The sequence below is a fragment of the Podarcis melisellensis genome (genome assembly GCF_964234715.1).
Source record: "Podarcis melisellensis genome assembly, chromosome: 11".
NCBI lineage: Eukaryota > Metazoa > Chordata > Lepidosauria > Squamata > Lacertidae > Podarcis > Podarcis melisellensis.
In genome coordinates this window covers 54,512,780-54,529,038 of record NC_138543.1, presented here as the reverse complement: position 1 = coordinate 54,529,038, position 16,259 = coordinate 54,512,780, and the positions used below count along the sequence as shown (strand labels likewise).

Sequence of the window (16,259 nt, the reverse complement as noted above, 5' to 3'; positions counted from 1 at the left end):
GGTGCTTAAATTGGATCCCCTCGCTCGCTGTGATCTGAAGGGCAAGCATGTTGAGCCGCTCCTCATAAGACATATCTTTCCACTCCTCAAATTAGTCTGACTGATCTTCCTCTGGCCTTCCTCCAAAAGGAGCTGGGAGGGCAGGGGATAGAGAGAGACCTGACATCTGTTAAACTCGATTTCCTGACAGCAGCCCAGAGAACTCCCACGAGGGCTTCAGGTCAGGAGCAATTACAGGGCAGGATGATGCCCAGCCCCTCGAAGGGCTCCTCTCGTCGAATTGCTTTCCTCTTCCACCAATGGCGTCTCCAGATTAGGGCGCCCCTGGCTGATTGTGCGATACCTGAACTGGGTCAAGGAGGTGCTCGATGTTTTCATTTGGGCTCTGGGCTTTGTGTCGGCAGAGCTTCAGTGCATAGCGGAGCAGAGACGGGCAGAGAAAATTCGCCACCAACATATGTCACAGCAGGGACGACGGCATCATCTCCCCAGGCACTATTTCCTCCGCACGTCAAACAAATAAGCTTTTCTCAAGAGAGGAACCCACCAAATAAGCCGAGCGGAGGAAGACGTAGCCTACATGAGCATGCATGACCCTGGGGGTAAACTGTAACTTTCCCTTGGAAAAAATTCCCAGCACCCTTTTGTTGTGAGCGAGCAAAACATCCCAGAGCAGTGAGCAAGCTTTCAGGTCCACCTGAGCTCTTCATCGAGCTGGAGAAACAAAAGCTGGCTTGGTGCTGAAACCATAAGGCCTGCTGCAGCCCCAAAAAGGATCTTTGTTGTATAGACATAGGCCCCATATCTGCACTATACCTCCAAAACAGTATCATACCAGTTTAAATGGTCATAGCTTCCCCAAAAGAATCCTGAGAACCACAGTTTGATAAGGATGCTGAGAGTAGTTAAAGGTAAAGGGACCCCTGACCATTAGGTCCAGTCGTGGCTGACTCTGGGGTTGTGGCGCTCATCTCACTTTATTGGCCGAGAGAGCCGGCGTACAGCTTCCGGGCCATGTGGCCAGCATGACTAAGCCGCTTCTGGCAAACCAGAGCAGCACACAGAAACGCCGTTTACCTTCCCGTCGGAGTGGTACCTATTTATCTACTTGCACTTTGACGTGCTTTTGAACTGCTAGGTTGGCAGGAGCAGGGACAGAGCAACGGGAGCTCACCTCGTCTTAGGGATTCGAACCACCAACCTTCTGATCGGCAAGTCCTAGGCTCTGTGGTTTAAAGACCCAAAAGGAGTCACCTCACAGACCTGAAATTTGTCTCAAAACCCTACAGATACACCAACGTTCCTTAAAAATAGCAGAAGAGACTTGTGGCACCTTCAAGGCCACCACATTTGCAATGGCATAGGCTTCTGTGAATTCATCATTCTGAAGGAAGAAGGAAACTGGGTCCACGGCCTCCCTGTGGAAGGACTGTGGAACTTTATTACAATATATGATTACGGCTGCGAGACTTTTATACGCACAAAGATGGGAGGACCCATTATTACCAACAATGGAAGAATGGCTGTTAAAACTAACAGACTTAGCTGAAATGGCTAAATTGACATGTTTAGTCAAAGACTAAACGTTGTTAAGTCATTGTTAACATCATGTTAAAGATTGGAAGCCCCTCACAGACTTTTTACATGAAAAAGAAAAAGACATAATGATATCTGGATTTGAGGATTGAAGATCATGTTTGTTTATAGAAAGTGGCTTTGTTGGGTGGATTGGACAAACTGAATATTGCTTTTTTTAACATAGCAGATAGATGAAGAATCAGAAGTTATTTATTTTCTGAATCTTAGTTTTCTACCTTTCTCTTTTAACCTCTTTTCTGTTCTTTTTTTTTCCTTTCCTTTTCTTTCTCTATTTCTCTCCCCCTCCCCCCCTTTGTGTTTTTATTGTATCTAGATAAAAGTCTTGGTTTGTTTGTTTTTCAAAAAAAAAAGGTTAAATATATTAATTTTTGCGTTTTTCTCTATAAGCCTTTATAAAAATTATTTTTAAAAGTGGTATAACTGATGCTTCAGTTTTTGCTTTTCCGTAATTGAGATGTGAAGTTGTTGTCGTCGTTCAATGATGCTCAGAGAACCGCCATCAACAGAGAGCAGAAAAACTGGACGCAAAAAAAACCGGAGAAGGCGACAAAGGGTGAAAAATAGGGACTTCATTATTTCGCCTCACTTGGCTTTCGTCTCTAGCGCTGGCAGAAGGATGCCAAAGAACTGTGCCAAGGGGAGCTGCTGCCAGACTGTGTTGGCATGGACATTTCCAGAGCACTGAGCAGTTGATGGGGGAATGGAGAGCAGTTGTCAACAAAGGAGCAAGCCATGGATTGGCCAGAAACAAGAACACCCAAGGTCGCCCCAGGAGGTATGGCAGGTTTTCCTGCCTTCAGGCTTTGTGGACTGCTGAGTGATGAACACCCTTGGATATAGCCATCGAAAAGAAAATGCCCGCATCAATCATGGCAGAGAAGGGCAAGGAAGCAGAGTCACAGCCGCACGTGTGTCCGTCCCCCCTCCTTGCATCCTTAAAGGACAAGGAGCAAAAATTAGCGACCCAGTTTGCTGAAGGAGAGCTGCAAACAAATTAATATGCTCCAAAGGTCTTCCCTAAATGTTGGCAGCCAATATTCTCCAAATACTGGCTGTGTTTGCCATGTTCAGCGAATATCCAAAATTCAACATTTGACACCGGACAATCAAAGCAGAGGCAATCAGACATTTCGGCAATACAGTGGTACCTCGGGTTAAGTACTTAATTCATTCCGGAGGTCTGTTCTTAACCTGAAACTGTTCTTAACCTGAAGCACCACTTTAGCTAATGGGGCCTCCTGCTGCCGCTGCGCCGCCGGAGCACGATTTCTGTTCCCATCCTGAAGCAAAGTTCTTAATCTGAAGCACTATTTCTGGGTTAGCGGAGTCTGTAACCTGAAGCATATGTAACCCGAGGTACCACTGTACAGTGGTACCTTGGGATGCGAACAGGATCCTAAACAGAACATAAGACGCGACGGCACATCTGCGAGTGCGTGGGTCACGTTTTGCTGTTTCCGCGCATGCGCGTGACGTCGTTTTGACCGTCTGCTCATGCGCGAGCGGCGAAAGCCGGAAGTAATGCCAAGGTATGACTGTATCCGACACCTTGCAATTGTATCTCATACGTCTTCTCTCATTTTGTACTGACTTTCATGGTTTACTTCCTACAAGGTAAGTGAATCATAGAATCATAGAGTTGGAAGAGACCACAAGGGCCATCGAGTCCAACCCCCTGCCAAGCAGGAAACACCATCAGAACACTCCTGACATATGGTTGTCAAGCCTCTGCTTAAAGACCTCCAAAGAAGGAGACTCCACCACACTCCTTGGCAGCAAATTCCACTGTCAAACAGCTCTTACTGTCAGGAAGTTCTTCCTAATGTTTAGGTGGAATCTTCTTTCTTGTAGTTTGGATCCATTGCTCCCTGTCCGCTTCTCTGGAGCAGCAGAAAACAACCTTTCTCCCTCCTCTATGTGACATCCTTTTATATATTTGAACATGGTTATCATATCACCCATTAACCTCCTCTTCTCCAGGCTAAACATGCCCAGCTCCCTTAGCCGTTCCTCATAAGGCATCGTTTCCAGGCCTTTGACCATTTTAGTTGCCCTCCTCTGGACACGTTCCAGTTTGTCAGTGTCCTTCTTGAACTGTGGTGCCCAGAACTGGGCACAGTACTCCAGGTGAGGTCTGACCAGAGCAGAATACAGTGGCACTATTACTTCCCTTGATCTAGATGCTATACTCCTATTGATGCAGCCCAGAATTGCATTGGCTTTTTTAGCTGCCGCGTCACGCTGTTGGCTCATGTCAAGTTTGTGATCAACCAAGACTCCTAGATCCTTTTCACAGGTGTCACCCATCTTGTATTTATGCCTCTCATTTTTTTTGCCCAAGTGCAATACTTTACATTTCTCCCTGTTAAAATTCATCTTGTTTGTTTTGGCCCAGTTCTCTAATCTGTCAAGGTCGTTTTGAAGTGTGATCCTGTCCTCTGGGGTGTTAGCCACCCCTCCCAGTTTGGTGTCTTTTTTAACTTTGTGTGGGGCTTTTTTAACTTTGAGGGGAGAGAGAAAGCAACCACTATACATGACACTAGTGAGGTTGTTTCCCCACGGAACCTCAGAAGCTGAACTTACACTGGGTCAGATCACTGGCCCACCTAGGTCAGTATTTCCTGCGCTGGCTGGCAGCTCTCCAGGATTTCAGATGAGGGACATTCCCAGCCCTACTGAGAGATGCCATTGAAGATTGAACCTGGTGCCAAGCAGATTCTCTACCACTAAGGTACAGCCCTTGCTTACTGCATTTATCTTAAACAAATATTGGGAAAGGGAGCTGAGTTGGATGAAATGGGGGGGTAACCTTTTTGCCCACCACCACCCAGAATGGAACTCCCTTCCAACTGGGATTCAACTGCCCCACTCCTTTCTAAACCTCAGGCACTTTGCTATTTCTTAGTTCTCTATGATGGATTTTAGTTGCCTCTTTTCTTTGTATAAGGGATGCGAGTGGCGCTGTGGGTTAAACCACATAGCCTGGGACTTGCCGATCAGAAGGTCAGCGGTTCAAATCCCCAAGAAGGGGTGAGCTCCCGTTGCTCAGTCCCTGCTCCTGCCAACCTAGCAGTTCGAAAGCACGTCAAAGTGCAAGCAGATAAATAGGTACCGCTCTGGCGGGAAGGTAAACGGCATTTCCGTGCGCTGCTCTGGTTCTCCAGAAGCGGCTTAGTCATGCTGGCCACATGACCCAGAAGCTGTACGCCGGCTCCCTCGGCCAATAAAGTGAGGTGAGCGCCACAACCCCAGAGTCCATCACAACTGGACCTAATGGTCAGGGGTCCCTTTACCTTTCTTCGTATGCTTTCCTGCACGTTTCCTGCACGCCACTTGGAAATTATGAGAAGGAAATGCATAAATAGCAGAGATAAACAAATAAATCCCCAAACACCCCATAGCTGGGATTTGCAACAGGAGAAAAACGTCTCGCTGGTGGTGTCAAAAGGAGTTTTCCTCCCATTGCGTACTGCAGACGTGTTTAACAAAAAAATTAACTTGAGCGCTGTGATGCTCAGGTGTTCCTTGGAGGGTTCAAATAGGCACCTGGTTGGTCCCTGTGACAGCAGGGTGCTGGACTCGATGGGTCGCTGGCCTCAATCCAACAGGGCCAGCAACTTCTTACGCTCCTAACTAAGCAGAGAGAAACTACGCTAGAAAAAGAACCTCCAGTTTGGTACGGAGGTGGAGAGGATGTGATTGACTTTCATAAAATTGCACACATAGTGGAATAAATGCGGATGGGGAGACATTGCTCTCTCCTGATTCTTGAACTCGGGGTTATCCAATCAAACGGATGAGCAGATTACGGACGAGCGAAAGGAAGCATTTCTGCACACAGTGGATAATTAAATTCACAGCAGAGGAGGGGAATCTTTTCCAGCCAAAGGGACACATCTCCTCATGGGCAGCTCTCTGGTACTTAGTGGGGCCAGGAGGAAAGTAGATGGCGCAACAGAGACAGTTCTTCCCTTTTTGCAAAGCAGGCTACGTTGTGGAAGCCAGAGGATTCTACTCCCAGGCCTCTCTGCATCCTACATACAGGCAAGCCAGAAGCATCGTCAAGGACGCATGTCAGCCGGGCAAAAGCGCTCATCGAGACGGCAAAGCAAGGCCAATGAGGGACATGGTCTGGGCTTTAACACAAGCTGGGAAGTGTCCTGAGGGCCAAACAGAGCGGCCTTGAAGGCCACATCTGGGGAATGTCCTGAGGGCCAAACAGAACCCCATTCGGTGGAGCAGCGCCCCTGTCAAGACACCTGCACCTTCCAAAAATAACCGAAGACTGTTTTTCCCCCGACAGGCTTTCCCAGTTGGATAAATGGGTCTTTACCTCTGGTGTCCATTTGTTGGGGGGGGTTGTTTGCTGTTTTTAATTCTCTTCTGTGTCAGTCTCCTAGAGGTGATGGTTTAGATGCGGTTCTCAACTTGTGGGTCCCCAGATGTTGTTGGACTACAACTCCCATCATCCCTGAGCTCTGGCCTTGCTAGCTAGGGGTGATGGGAGTTGTAGTTCAACAACATCTGGGGACCCACCGGTTGAGAAAGGCTGGTTTAGAAGGTGATTAATAAATCAGTGATGATGAAGATGAATCTGACATCCAGTTGCGTGTGATCAGTGGACTAGGGGAACTAGGCTAGTCCCCTAAATGTTCCTGGTAAATTAGAGGATTAAAGTATTAAAGCCTGACACCCCCTTCCCAAAGCCTGGGAAGCTTCTGCCCTGCTTAGAGAGGGAGGTGCAATGCTCATGCGTGCAACGTCAAGACATCACAACATCACCCCCCACCAATTGCCCTCACAAGCTGATTCCTCTGGCCCTGACCATTCCTTTATGAAAAAATTCACCACACATCACTGGACCAGCCAGATGTACATGGGAAGCAATCAATCAAGACTTGCGCACAAGAGCTCTCTCCCAACTTGTGATTCACAGCAGCTGCCCTGCTTCTTACGGCACAATCCTACACAGGTATACTCAGAAGTAAGTGCCGCTTGGGTCAATGGGGCCGATTCCAAGTTGATTGAGTGTAGGACAGGCATCCCCAAACTTGGCCCTCCTGATGTTTTGGGCCTACAACTCCCATCATCCCTAGCTAACAGGACCAGTGGTCAGGGTTGGTGGGAACTGTAGTCACAAAATACCTGGAGGGCTGAGTTTGGGGGTGCCTGGTGTAGGACTTGCTATGTATTCAGTGGTCTGTGTTTGCCTGAGCTTGAGTCTGGACCATGGGTAGGCAAACTAAGGCCCGGGGGCCGGATCCAGCCTAATCACCTTCTAAATCTGGCCAGTGGACGGTCCGGGAATCAGCGTGTTTTTACATGAGTAGAATGTGTCCTTTTCTTTAAAATGCATCTCTGGGTTATTTGTGGGGCATAGGGATTCATTCATTTTTATTTTTTCCCCAAAATATAGTCCGGCCCCCCACAAGGTCTGAGGGACAGTGGACCAGCCCCCTGCTGAAAAAGTTTGCTGGCCCCTAATCTGGACTAAGGAATCTGAGCTCCCGTGTTCTGAATCGGTACATGTTGTCCAATCACAGCACTTTTCAGGATTTGGGCCTCTGCCATTGGCCCCTGAACTCTGAGTCGTGATTTGCAGTTTGGGAGTTTAGACAGCCAATCACGTTGGTAGTGGGAGTGGCCCAGGCTTTCAGAAATGTATATAAGCAGTTGCTTTGCCTGTTTCCCAGTTATGTAGTTCAATAAAGGTTCTTGCTGTTATCGCTGTGTCTTGCCTCGTGGGAACCCACCTACACTTCAGGACTGCAGCCACAAACTCTTAGGTTTTGAAGTGTGGGCTTTCCCACTTCACTGAATTTTCTCCTTGCGTTGTGCTCTCTCACACTGTGTTTTTAAGGACTCATTTCAACGCCAGCTTGGCATTGTTTTATTAATTGGTGCAAACCGCTGAGAGCTTTTCAAGTCGGAAAAGGAGGCCTAGAGGTTGAAAACTAAACAATTAAAGCACACACAGCTTTGGTGGGAGGAGGAAATTGTGCTGAGGCAAGGACACCTTTGAAAGTATTTTTTATTGATTGGCTTTTATTTTCTTTCCCCAAACGAGGGGGGGAAGAGAGAGAGAGAAAGCTGGATGAGTCAGAATGAAATGTTCTTGCTGTTAACAAGGCTGCAGTTTAAGAGCAGAGGTGCTGATGTATGTATCGGGAATTCTTACACGGTGCTATTTTCACAGCCAAAAAAATACTACCTCGCAGGGAGCGCTTGAACAGCAAGCGCTTGCAACATTCCTGCAGGGATCTTTTGAAATCACAGCTCTAGTGTGTGTGATCTGTTCTCTCCCCTACTTTACCACCCTTTTCATGCTTTTGTTTTTTTAAGGGCAGTGGAGGAAAGGGGATTGTGTAATGCAGGAGAAATGGGATACATCACCAGGCATTTGGTGACAGAGGGGCAGGTGTCCAAGGCACACTTCTGGAGATCCACAGCCTATGCAGAATAAGAAGTCAACACCATTTCAGACCTTGCTCTTGCAACTCAGAAATTGAACCCAGCTCTCCTGCCTTCTCCCAGGCCCAAAATACACCTGCACATGGTCTTTCCTGAACAGTGAACAGGGGTACAAATTGAATTTGCCCACAAGGAAAATAAAGACAAGCCAGCGAGAATTTTATTGGCACAGAAATGGAAGCAAGAATAACTACCGACGAAAGAAAAGTGGCAAATGAAATTAATGGACTATGCAGAATTAGATAAGATGACAGGAAGGATCCGAAACCTGCGGGATCAGAGATTCTTAGAGGACTGGAGTAAATATTTGAACTATTTGAAAAACAATTGTAATAAACAGATTACGCTAGTAGGACTACAAGAAGTTTTGTAAGGCGGACTATGCGAAATATTGCAGAGAAGACTATGAAGAGAGTTATTAGTTAAGGACGATTAAAAGTAATAGACAAATTAAGAAATGTAGACTAAGTGATAAAGATTGAAAAATCTTCAGAGGAGGCTGATAGAAATCCAAAACATTGTATAAGATAAGAAAATATGTTAAACGATTGTTGGAAATGATATGTTAAAAAAGCACCCTCCCCACAAAGAGACTTGTGGCACCTTTTTCATTTGTCGTTTAAGGCAGCCTTGAAGATTTCTCCATTCTGAACTTCTTTTAATCACTCTTTCCGTGTTCTGCTGCTATTTTCAATCTATCTCTCCCCCTTTTAGCTGCCTTGATTTAATACTTAAAATGATTTGTGCTGCTTGTATTGTTTTTAACTGCTGGTGGGGTGTGTGTCTATATTTTACACACACACACACAATTTCATAAAATTTATACACCACCTGATTGTACAAAAACCATTGAATTACAAAGAGAATAAAACAACAGCATTATCGGTACAGTGGTACTTCAGGTTAAGTACTTAATTCGTTCTGGAGGTCCGTTCTTAACCTGAAACTGTGCTTAACTTGAAGCACCACTTTAGCTAATGGGGCCTCCTGCTGCCGCCACGCTGCCGGAGGACGATTTCTGTTCTCATCCTGAAGCAAAGTTCTTAACCCGAGGTACTATTTCTGGGTTAGTGGAGTTTGTAACCTAAAGCATATGTAACCCGAGGTAAAGGTAAAGGTAAAGGGACCCCTGACCATTAGGTCCAGTCATGACCGACTCTGGGGTTGCGGCGCTCATCTTGCTTTATTGGCCAGGGGAGCCAGTGTAAAGCTTCCGGGTCATGTGCCCAGCATGACTAAGCCGCTTCTGGAGAACCAGAGCAGCGCACGGAAACGCCGTTTACCTTCCCGCCGGAGTGGTACCTATTTATCTACTTGCACTTTGACATGCTTTCGAACTGCTAGGTTGGCAGGAGCTGGGACCGAGCAATGGGAGCTCACCCTGTTGCAGGGATTCGAACCGCCGACCTAGAGTCCTAGCTCTGTGGTTTAACCCACAGCGCTACCCGCATCCCTTCACCATTGTGATATATCACCAGCTAAACATTGTGATATACCGATATATCACGATGTCTGAAATAAGGATGGAGCCATGTAGAGGCACTGGCCGACTTCATGGTTTTCCCCACATTGTGATTTTTGCACAACACACGCAAGATGTTTTGTAAGGTGAATGATTTGAAATATTGCAAAAAAGACAATGAGGAGAATTATCAGTTAAGGATGTTAAAGGTAATGTGAAATCAAGAAATGTATAATATGTGATAAATAATGGAAAATCATCAGAGGTGTTGATGGAAGCCCAAAAATATTGTATAGGAGGAGAAGTTATGTTGTATGAATGTTGGAAATAATATGTTTTTTAAAAAAATTAAAATGTATTTTTTTTAAAAAAAGGAATTTGTTCATCTTTTTTTCTTCCAAAATATAGTCCGGCCCCCAACAAGGTCTGAGGGACAGTGGACCGGCCCCTGCTGAAAAAGGTTGCTGATCCCTGGCCTAGACCAATGGTCGGACTCAGAATAAGGGAGGTTCCTATTTGTGTTCCAGTGGGGTTCATTTCCTACATTCACTACCTCACTACTCTATTCCAAACTTAAAAATGGAAAGCGTAATGCTGGTGGCCAACAAAAGTGGTTTAAAGACTTTCTCAAGGCAAATCTTTAAAAATGTAGTATAGACACCAACAATTGGGAAACCCTGGCCTGCGAGTGCTCCAGGTGGAGAACAGCCTTTACCAAAGGTGTCATGGGCTTTGAAGACACTCGAACTCAGGACACAAGAGAAAAACGTGCTAAGAGGAAGGCACGCTTGGCAAATCCACACCGTGATCAACTCCTGCCCGGAAACCTATGTCCCCAATGTGGAAGGACGTGTGGATCCAGAATTGGCCTCCACAGTCACTTACAGACTCATTGTTAAAGCCGTGTTTATGGAAGACAATCTTACTCGGCTACGAGGGATAGCCAAAGAAGAAGGGCTGTTGTATGGATAAAATGGGGCAGCACCAATGTACGTCTCCCTGAGCTCCTTGCGGTAAGGGCTGGATGGATCCATTGGTGAAATAAACGAATAAACCTTTGGAAGGGGGGGCACCGTGCCTGTGTCAATTATATATAAATTATATCCATTTATAGTGCATCATTATTACTTCTAAAAGCCCTGTCTGTTTTGTAGCAAGTTCCAATTAACTGCCTCTGCCACATCTGGAGATGTTTGGTTTCATAATCACCTAAATTACAGCTATTTAAAGAGGAACGATTAAATGTGCACTGCACGACTGGCGCCTTCCATTGGACTGTCAGCTGCTGGAGAGGGCTGGAGAGAGAGGAATCCTGGATACCAGGCAGGGCTTCCTCCTGTGTAAAGTGCCCTCGCTTCGCCGAAAGAGTCAGCGGTGCTTTAAAATACTGGATGGCAGGAGTGCAAGAGCTCCGTTTACTAGCTGTCTTCGGCGATGCTAGCTTTCTGAACAGCTGTGATCACGCAGAATAGAAACTGGGACTTCCAGCAGCTCCCTGAGAATCCCAGGTTTAAATCCTTGTTATTATTTTTAGTTCCAGCCCTCATGGTGCAAGAGAGGAAAAACACTTTGTAAAAGGTTAAAAAGGTCCTGTTTCCTAAAGGACTTTCTCTCTTCCCCGATGGAGAGCTGTAAGCTGAAGGCACCTTATCTCTTTCGGAGGGGTAGAAGGCTGATATGTGCTAGTGCAGACTTTGCCAATGTGCTGCCCTCCAGATGCTGGCTGTGGCTGATGGGAGATACAGTCAAAAACATCTGGAGCACATCAGGTTGGCTGTTGCTACAATAAAGGATATGCCACCTGCCAGGAATCTATGAACTGCTGGCCTCCATGGAAGCCCTAACCTGGAGCCTGAGGCTGTAAATGGTTATGGGTTCAAGTCCCAAACTGAGCAAAAGATTCCCGCATTGCAGAGGGTCAGACTGGATGACCCTGGGGGTCCCTTCCAACCCTATGGTTCTCTGTTCCTGAGCTTGGGGGAACTTGCTCTACAATACGATAATCTATATTGTCTTTGTCCCGTACAGAACAACGAAACTGAAAAAATCTACGTCAGACATTCAAAAACCAACAAGCCTGCTATCCCAGCTATCCCAGCCTGGTTAGCCCCCTAAAAACTCTGATAGCCCATAATTAAATACAATATGCTCCCACAGAGACTACCTTACACTGCGTTTAAAACCAAAATCGCATTTGGATAGAAACTGTTTCTCAGGCGGCTAGTCCTAGTCTTTATAACCCTGTACCTTCTTGCAGAAGCTGAAAGAGATCATTTCCTACTTACAGGCAACGGCCTGTTTGCACGGGGATTGCATTCTGGATCATTGCGCGCTTGCGTGAAATCGTGTATAATCGGAACACCCATTGGAAAAGCCTGAAAAACACCCTGTCCCCCTTCCCTGTCCCAATAGTTTTTGAGACGTTTTCGGGTTCGGCGCGATGCACATGCACGCAATCACACACATATGAGATGCACCTAAAGCAGTCGCTGCCTGTATAAATTTGTGAATAAAGCAAATATTATTCTAAAAATATATATAAATCCACAGATCTCCATTGACCTCACTTCCAGGAAGAAGCCGAACACAAGAAGGAGAGCAAGTAAGAATAAAAAAGCAAGCCACATAACCATCAGCACCAAACTGTGTATTGTGTGCTTTGACTGGCAGCTGCTCCTCAAGACTCCAGGTGGAGAAAAGCTCTTTCCCAGCCCTAGATCATATCTTAGATCTGCCAAGTGGTGGACTATGGAATTGAAAGTGGCAGCTTCTGGGTGAGGCACCCTCAGGCCCAGGGAATGACAAGGGCTAGGCGACAGGTTGATTTGTTGATTTATTGACTTTTTACCTTTATCCTCTGTATACCGCATTTTGTTTGTTTTATTGCTATGGCTGGCGGCTGATGCAAATAAAGATTCATTCATTCATTCTGTCCTGCCATGTGATGCCCAAAATCTTCCTGACACAGCGCATTTGGGCCGAAGGGTGAGGGAGTGCTATAGATACGATAGACTAACAGCAAACTCACTATCCAAGTGACAATCTTTATACAGCAAAAATCTCATTACCTACATGCAACACAGTGGCTAAGGAAAAACTGTGGGTTGTCAAGACTACCCCTCCCCCTCCCCCCCAAAAAAGACCTTTAAAAAAGATCCTAAAAGGGGGAGGGAGCCAAAAGCAGCTCATGGAGAACTCAGAATGTTTGCTGACTATTTGGTGGGAAAGAGAGAGAAATCAGTGGGAAAGTAATGGAGTAGCCTAGGAAAGGACACAGCTGGCTGGCTGGCTGGCTGGCTGGCTGGCTGGCTGAACTGTGCAACTCCATGCTGCAACGTTTTGTTGTGGATCCCCCTTTAAATAAAGAAGCAGCCCTCCCAAGGTGGCTTACGAAAGCCCATCAAAAACATAACAGATTTTTTTAAAAATATGTACAAATTAAACAAGCCAATTTCAAAAGCTAAGAGCAACCGCACTTTTAACAGAACACAGTTTGAACAAGCAAGTGTTTACGGTCTGTTTAACAGCTGTCTAAAAAAACTGAGCCGATCGAGCTTCTGGAAGAGAATTCCCAACATATGCAGGGCTAACACAGAAAAGGCCCTGTCTTCCACACCCACCAGTCTGATGGATCCCGACAGCAGGCTCATGAGCCAGACCCCAAAGGATGATCTTGACACCTGGGTGCATTCATAGAGCTGCAGGAGGTCCTGCAAACAACCCAATCCCAAATCATTTAGAGCAGCAGTAGCCTTTGGGGTGAACTCTACTTCTTGTTAGACTTCAACTCCCAGCTGCCACCTTGTCCAACAGTCAGGGATTGCAGACGTTTTAGTCCAGCAACATCTGGAGGGCATCAAAATTGGTGAGGCTGGGTTTAGGGCTTGAAAGGCGATGGTGTGAGCTTTCCATTAAAAATCTGTGTTGTAACTTTTTCCAGAACATTTTCCTTTGCAAGTTAGTTTCCATGTGGGGAAATCCTTATGCTCCAATAGAGAGTGATCTAATGTAGCATGTTTTATTTTACTTGTATTTAGTAAGCAAAGCTAAAAATGTTGAAACTGCCAAGCTTGCTTAATACTGTATTTGCAATTGGCACCCGTTCATTATTACTAATGAACTTATGAAACGAGAAAAGCAGGCGTCCCGCGCCACTGTTTAAAGGGCATAACAGGCACTTTTTAATTGAGCCTGGAAATGAATAGGCAGCCAGTGCAACTGGCATAGGATTGATGTTATATTCTCTGAACGCCTAGAACCCATTTGTCCTTTCAGAAAAATCCCCTTTCACAATTTACATTGTAAAAAAAAAATCCTTCCAGTAGCACCTTAGAGACCAACTAAGTTTGTTATTGGTATGAGCTTTCGTGCGCATGCATGAAGTGTGCTTGCACATGAAAGCTCATACCAATAACAAACTTAGTTGGTCTCTAAGGTGCTACTGCATGGGTAGGCAAACTAAGGCCCAGGGGCCAGATCCGGCCCAATCACCTTCTAAATCCAGCCCGCAGACGGTCCGGGAATCAGCGTGTTTTTACATGAGTAGAATGTGTCCTTTTCTTTAAAATGCATCTCTGGGTTATTTGTGGGGCAAAGGAGTTTGTTCATTCCCCCCCCCCCAAGAAATGGGTGACAGCATTTCACCAGTGAGTAGCAGGAGATGAGTGGGGGAAAGATGGGGTGTATTCTCTGCATATGAAAAAAGGCAGCAAACTTTGCAATTTCTCAGGTTGAGATCATTCTGATAAAACAAGGCTGTTCTGCAGCCCTCAAGACACAGTAAAGCTTAGAATGCTGTAGAAATATATATAATGCTAAATTAGATAATATATATACATATACACACACACACATTACACACACACAGAGAGAGAGAGAGAGAGAGAGAGAGAGAGAGAGAGAGAGAGAGAGAGAGAGAGAGAGAACTGCAATTTTTGTCTCCACATAGTCCAAGAGTGCTGGATTAGTGGGATGGGAAGAGCGGGCTTAAGGCAGCCTTTGCAATGCAGTGTGTTTTGGATTCCTATTAGCTCCAGCCCCGAAAATCTGCAGGGCACCACCAGGCTGGCATAGGCTGCCTTGAGGGCACAGGGCATCTGCCCAGCTCCCCAACCAAAACAGAGTGGCACGACTCCAAAGTGTGCAGCAAGGTGGTTTAAGCTGCGCCTACACTAATTTAAGAGCCTAGCATCTGGTACCCCCGTACAGCTGCATTTTGTACACTTTGTAGATATCACTCCAAAGGCAGAAGTTTTATCTCCCAACAGCCCTCTAGCCCAAACTCTAGCCTTACAAGGTAAAGAATGGCTGCAGGGAGTTCTTACAGCGACACTAAACCAGGAAATGTGTTTATAGCCATCCAGGCATGCACAGTGCCTGCTTCTGAAACATCTGTGGCTATCTGCCCACACAGCATCGCACAGAGCTTGAACTCTTGCATGTCTTGGCCATTTGGCCTCACTGCGTTACAACACACACAACCACCACCGGTCACCAACACGCGTCCAGGCTAAGGAACCAGCACCGCTCCGGATCTGGCGCAAGTGGGTTGGTGCAGCCACAAGCCCAAACCCAAAGGCAGCCCGGACCTATCCTGCGCTTCCTCAGTCCTGTGAAGAGGATTGCAAGCCCCGCAGCCCAGACCTGCGCCCGTTTCTGCGTAAGTTACGGGATGTAGAGGGTGCCGGGCAAGTCGTACGGCGCGATCCGGCTCACGTTTTTACTCGGGAGTAAAGTCCTGCTCAACTCACTCCTTGGGAAGAGCGCGCGAGGCTGTTTGCACGGTTGGTTCCGAAGGTCCCAAAAGCCTCTTTTGCATACTTTCAGGAGGGTTAAAAATAAATAAATCTGCGACCCCCCCCCGCCCGCCCGCAATTCGTTTATCCCCAGGATCTCTCCCTCCCTCCCCAAAAGACAGCGGGGAAAACTCCTCTCGTACCTCTTGAGATAGTTTCTCCCGTACAGGATCTGCTGCAGGAGAGTGACGACGGCGAAGGCGCAGATGAAGATGAAGAGCAAAGTTCGGTTCCCCAGCAGATCCCGGCTGGAAGTGGGGTCCGTGTAGCCCATGCTGGCGGAAAGGGGGCCAGGAAACCGAGCTCCGTCAAGGTCTCGCTCGCAGAAGGAGCCGCATCCTCCTCAAGCCCCGCTCAGGCGCGGCTGGGGCGAAGGGGAGAAGCCGAGGGGGAGGAGCAGGAGGCGGAGGCGCGCCATTCAAGGGCACGGCGGCCCCGCATCGCCGCCCCCCGGCGGAGGGAGAGAGGCGGCGGCGGCCGGGCGGAAAGTTCTTCCCCGGCGCGGGAGAGCGTCTCGGCGGCTTCTCGCTTCTGCAAAGCAGCGCCCTCCGGCTCGCCTGCTCGGCGCCTCCGCCGCCCGCGCTGCGCCAGAGGAGGAGGCCCCCGGCGCGCAAAGGAGGGCCGGCGCTGCTCCTCCTCCGCCTCCTGCGGGGCGGGGAATAAAAGCCCCCCAAAAATCCCCCTTTCTACTCAACGAGGGGCCTGCCCCGGTCTCCTTTCGGGGAGGGGGCGGGCAGAGAGGAAGCCGAGCAAATCGAGAGAGGGTTCCAAGCGAAAGGCGACACCCCCAACGGAACTCCTGCAGCGCGCTGGCTGGCCTCTCCAAAACGCTGCGCTTTGGTTAGGTGCTGCTGTGGTGCGGGCGCGCATGGAGATTTCCATGTGGGCGTCTGGCACATAGGCTCCGGCGAGGAAGAGGAAGGAGAAGGGGA

General features: G+C 47.4%; 1 protein-coding gene across 2 annotated transcripts in view; it reads right to left on the bottom strand.

The window, feature by feature from the left end:
* The window catches only part of ST8SIA5 (ST8 alpha-N-acetyl-neuraminide alpha-2,8-sialyltransferase 5), a 55,597-nt gene extending 39,658 nt beyond the window's left edge, over positions 1-15,939 (bottom strand). The window contains exon 1 of one of the 2 annotated variants that reach the window (XM_081929913.1): positions 15,471-15,939. In XM_081929913.1, coding sequence (XP_081786039.1) covers positions 15,471-15,601 — 131 coding nt within the window. In that variant the 5' untranslated portion in view covers positions 15,602-15,939. The remainder of the gene's footprint in view (positions 1-15,470) is intronic. The other variant, XM_081929912.1, reaches the window with a different exon arrangement.
* Positions 15,940-16,259: the final 320 nt, after the last annotated feature.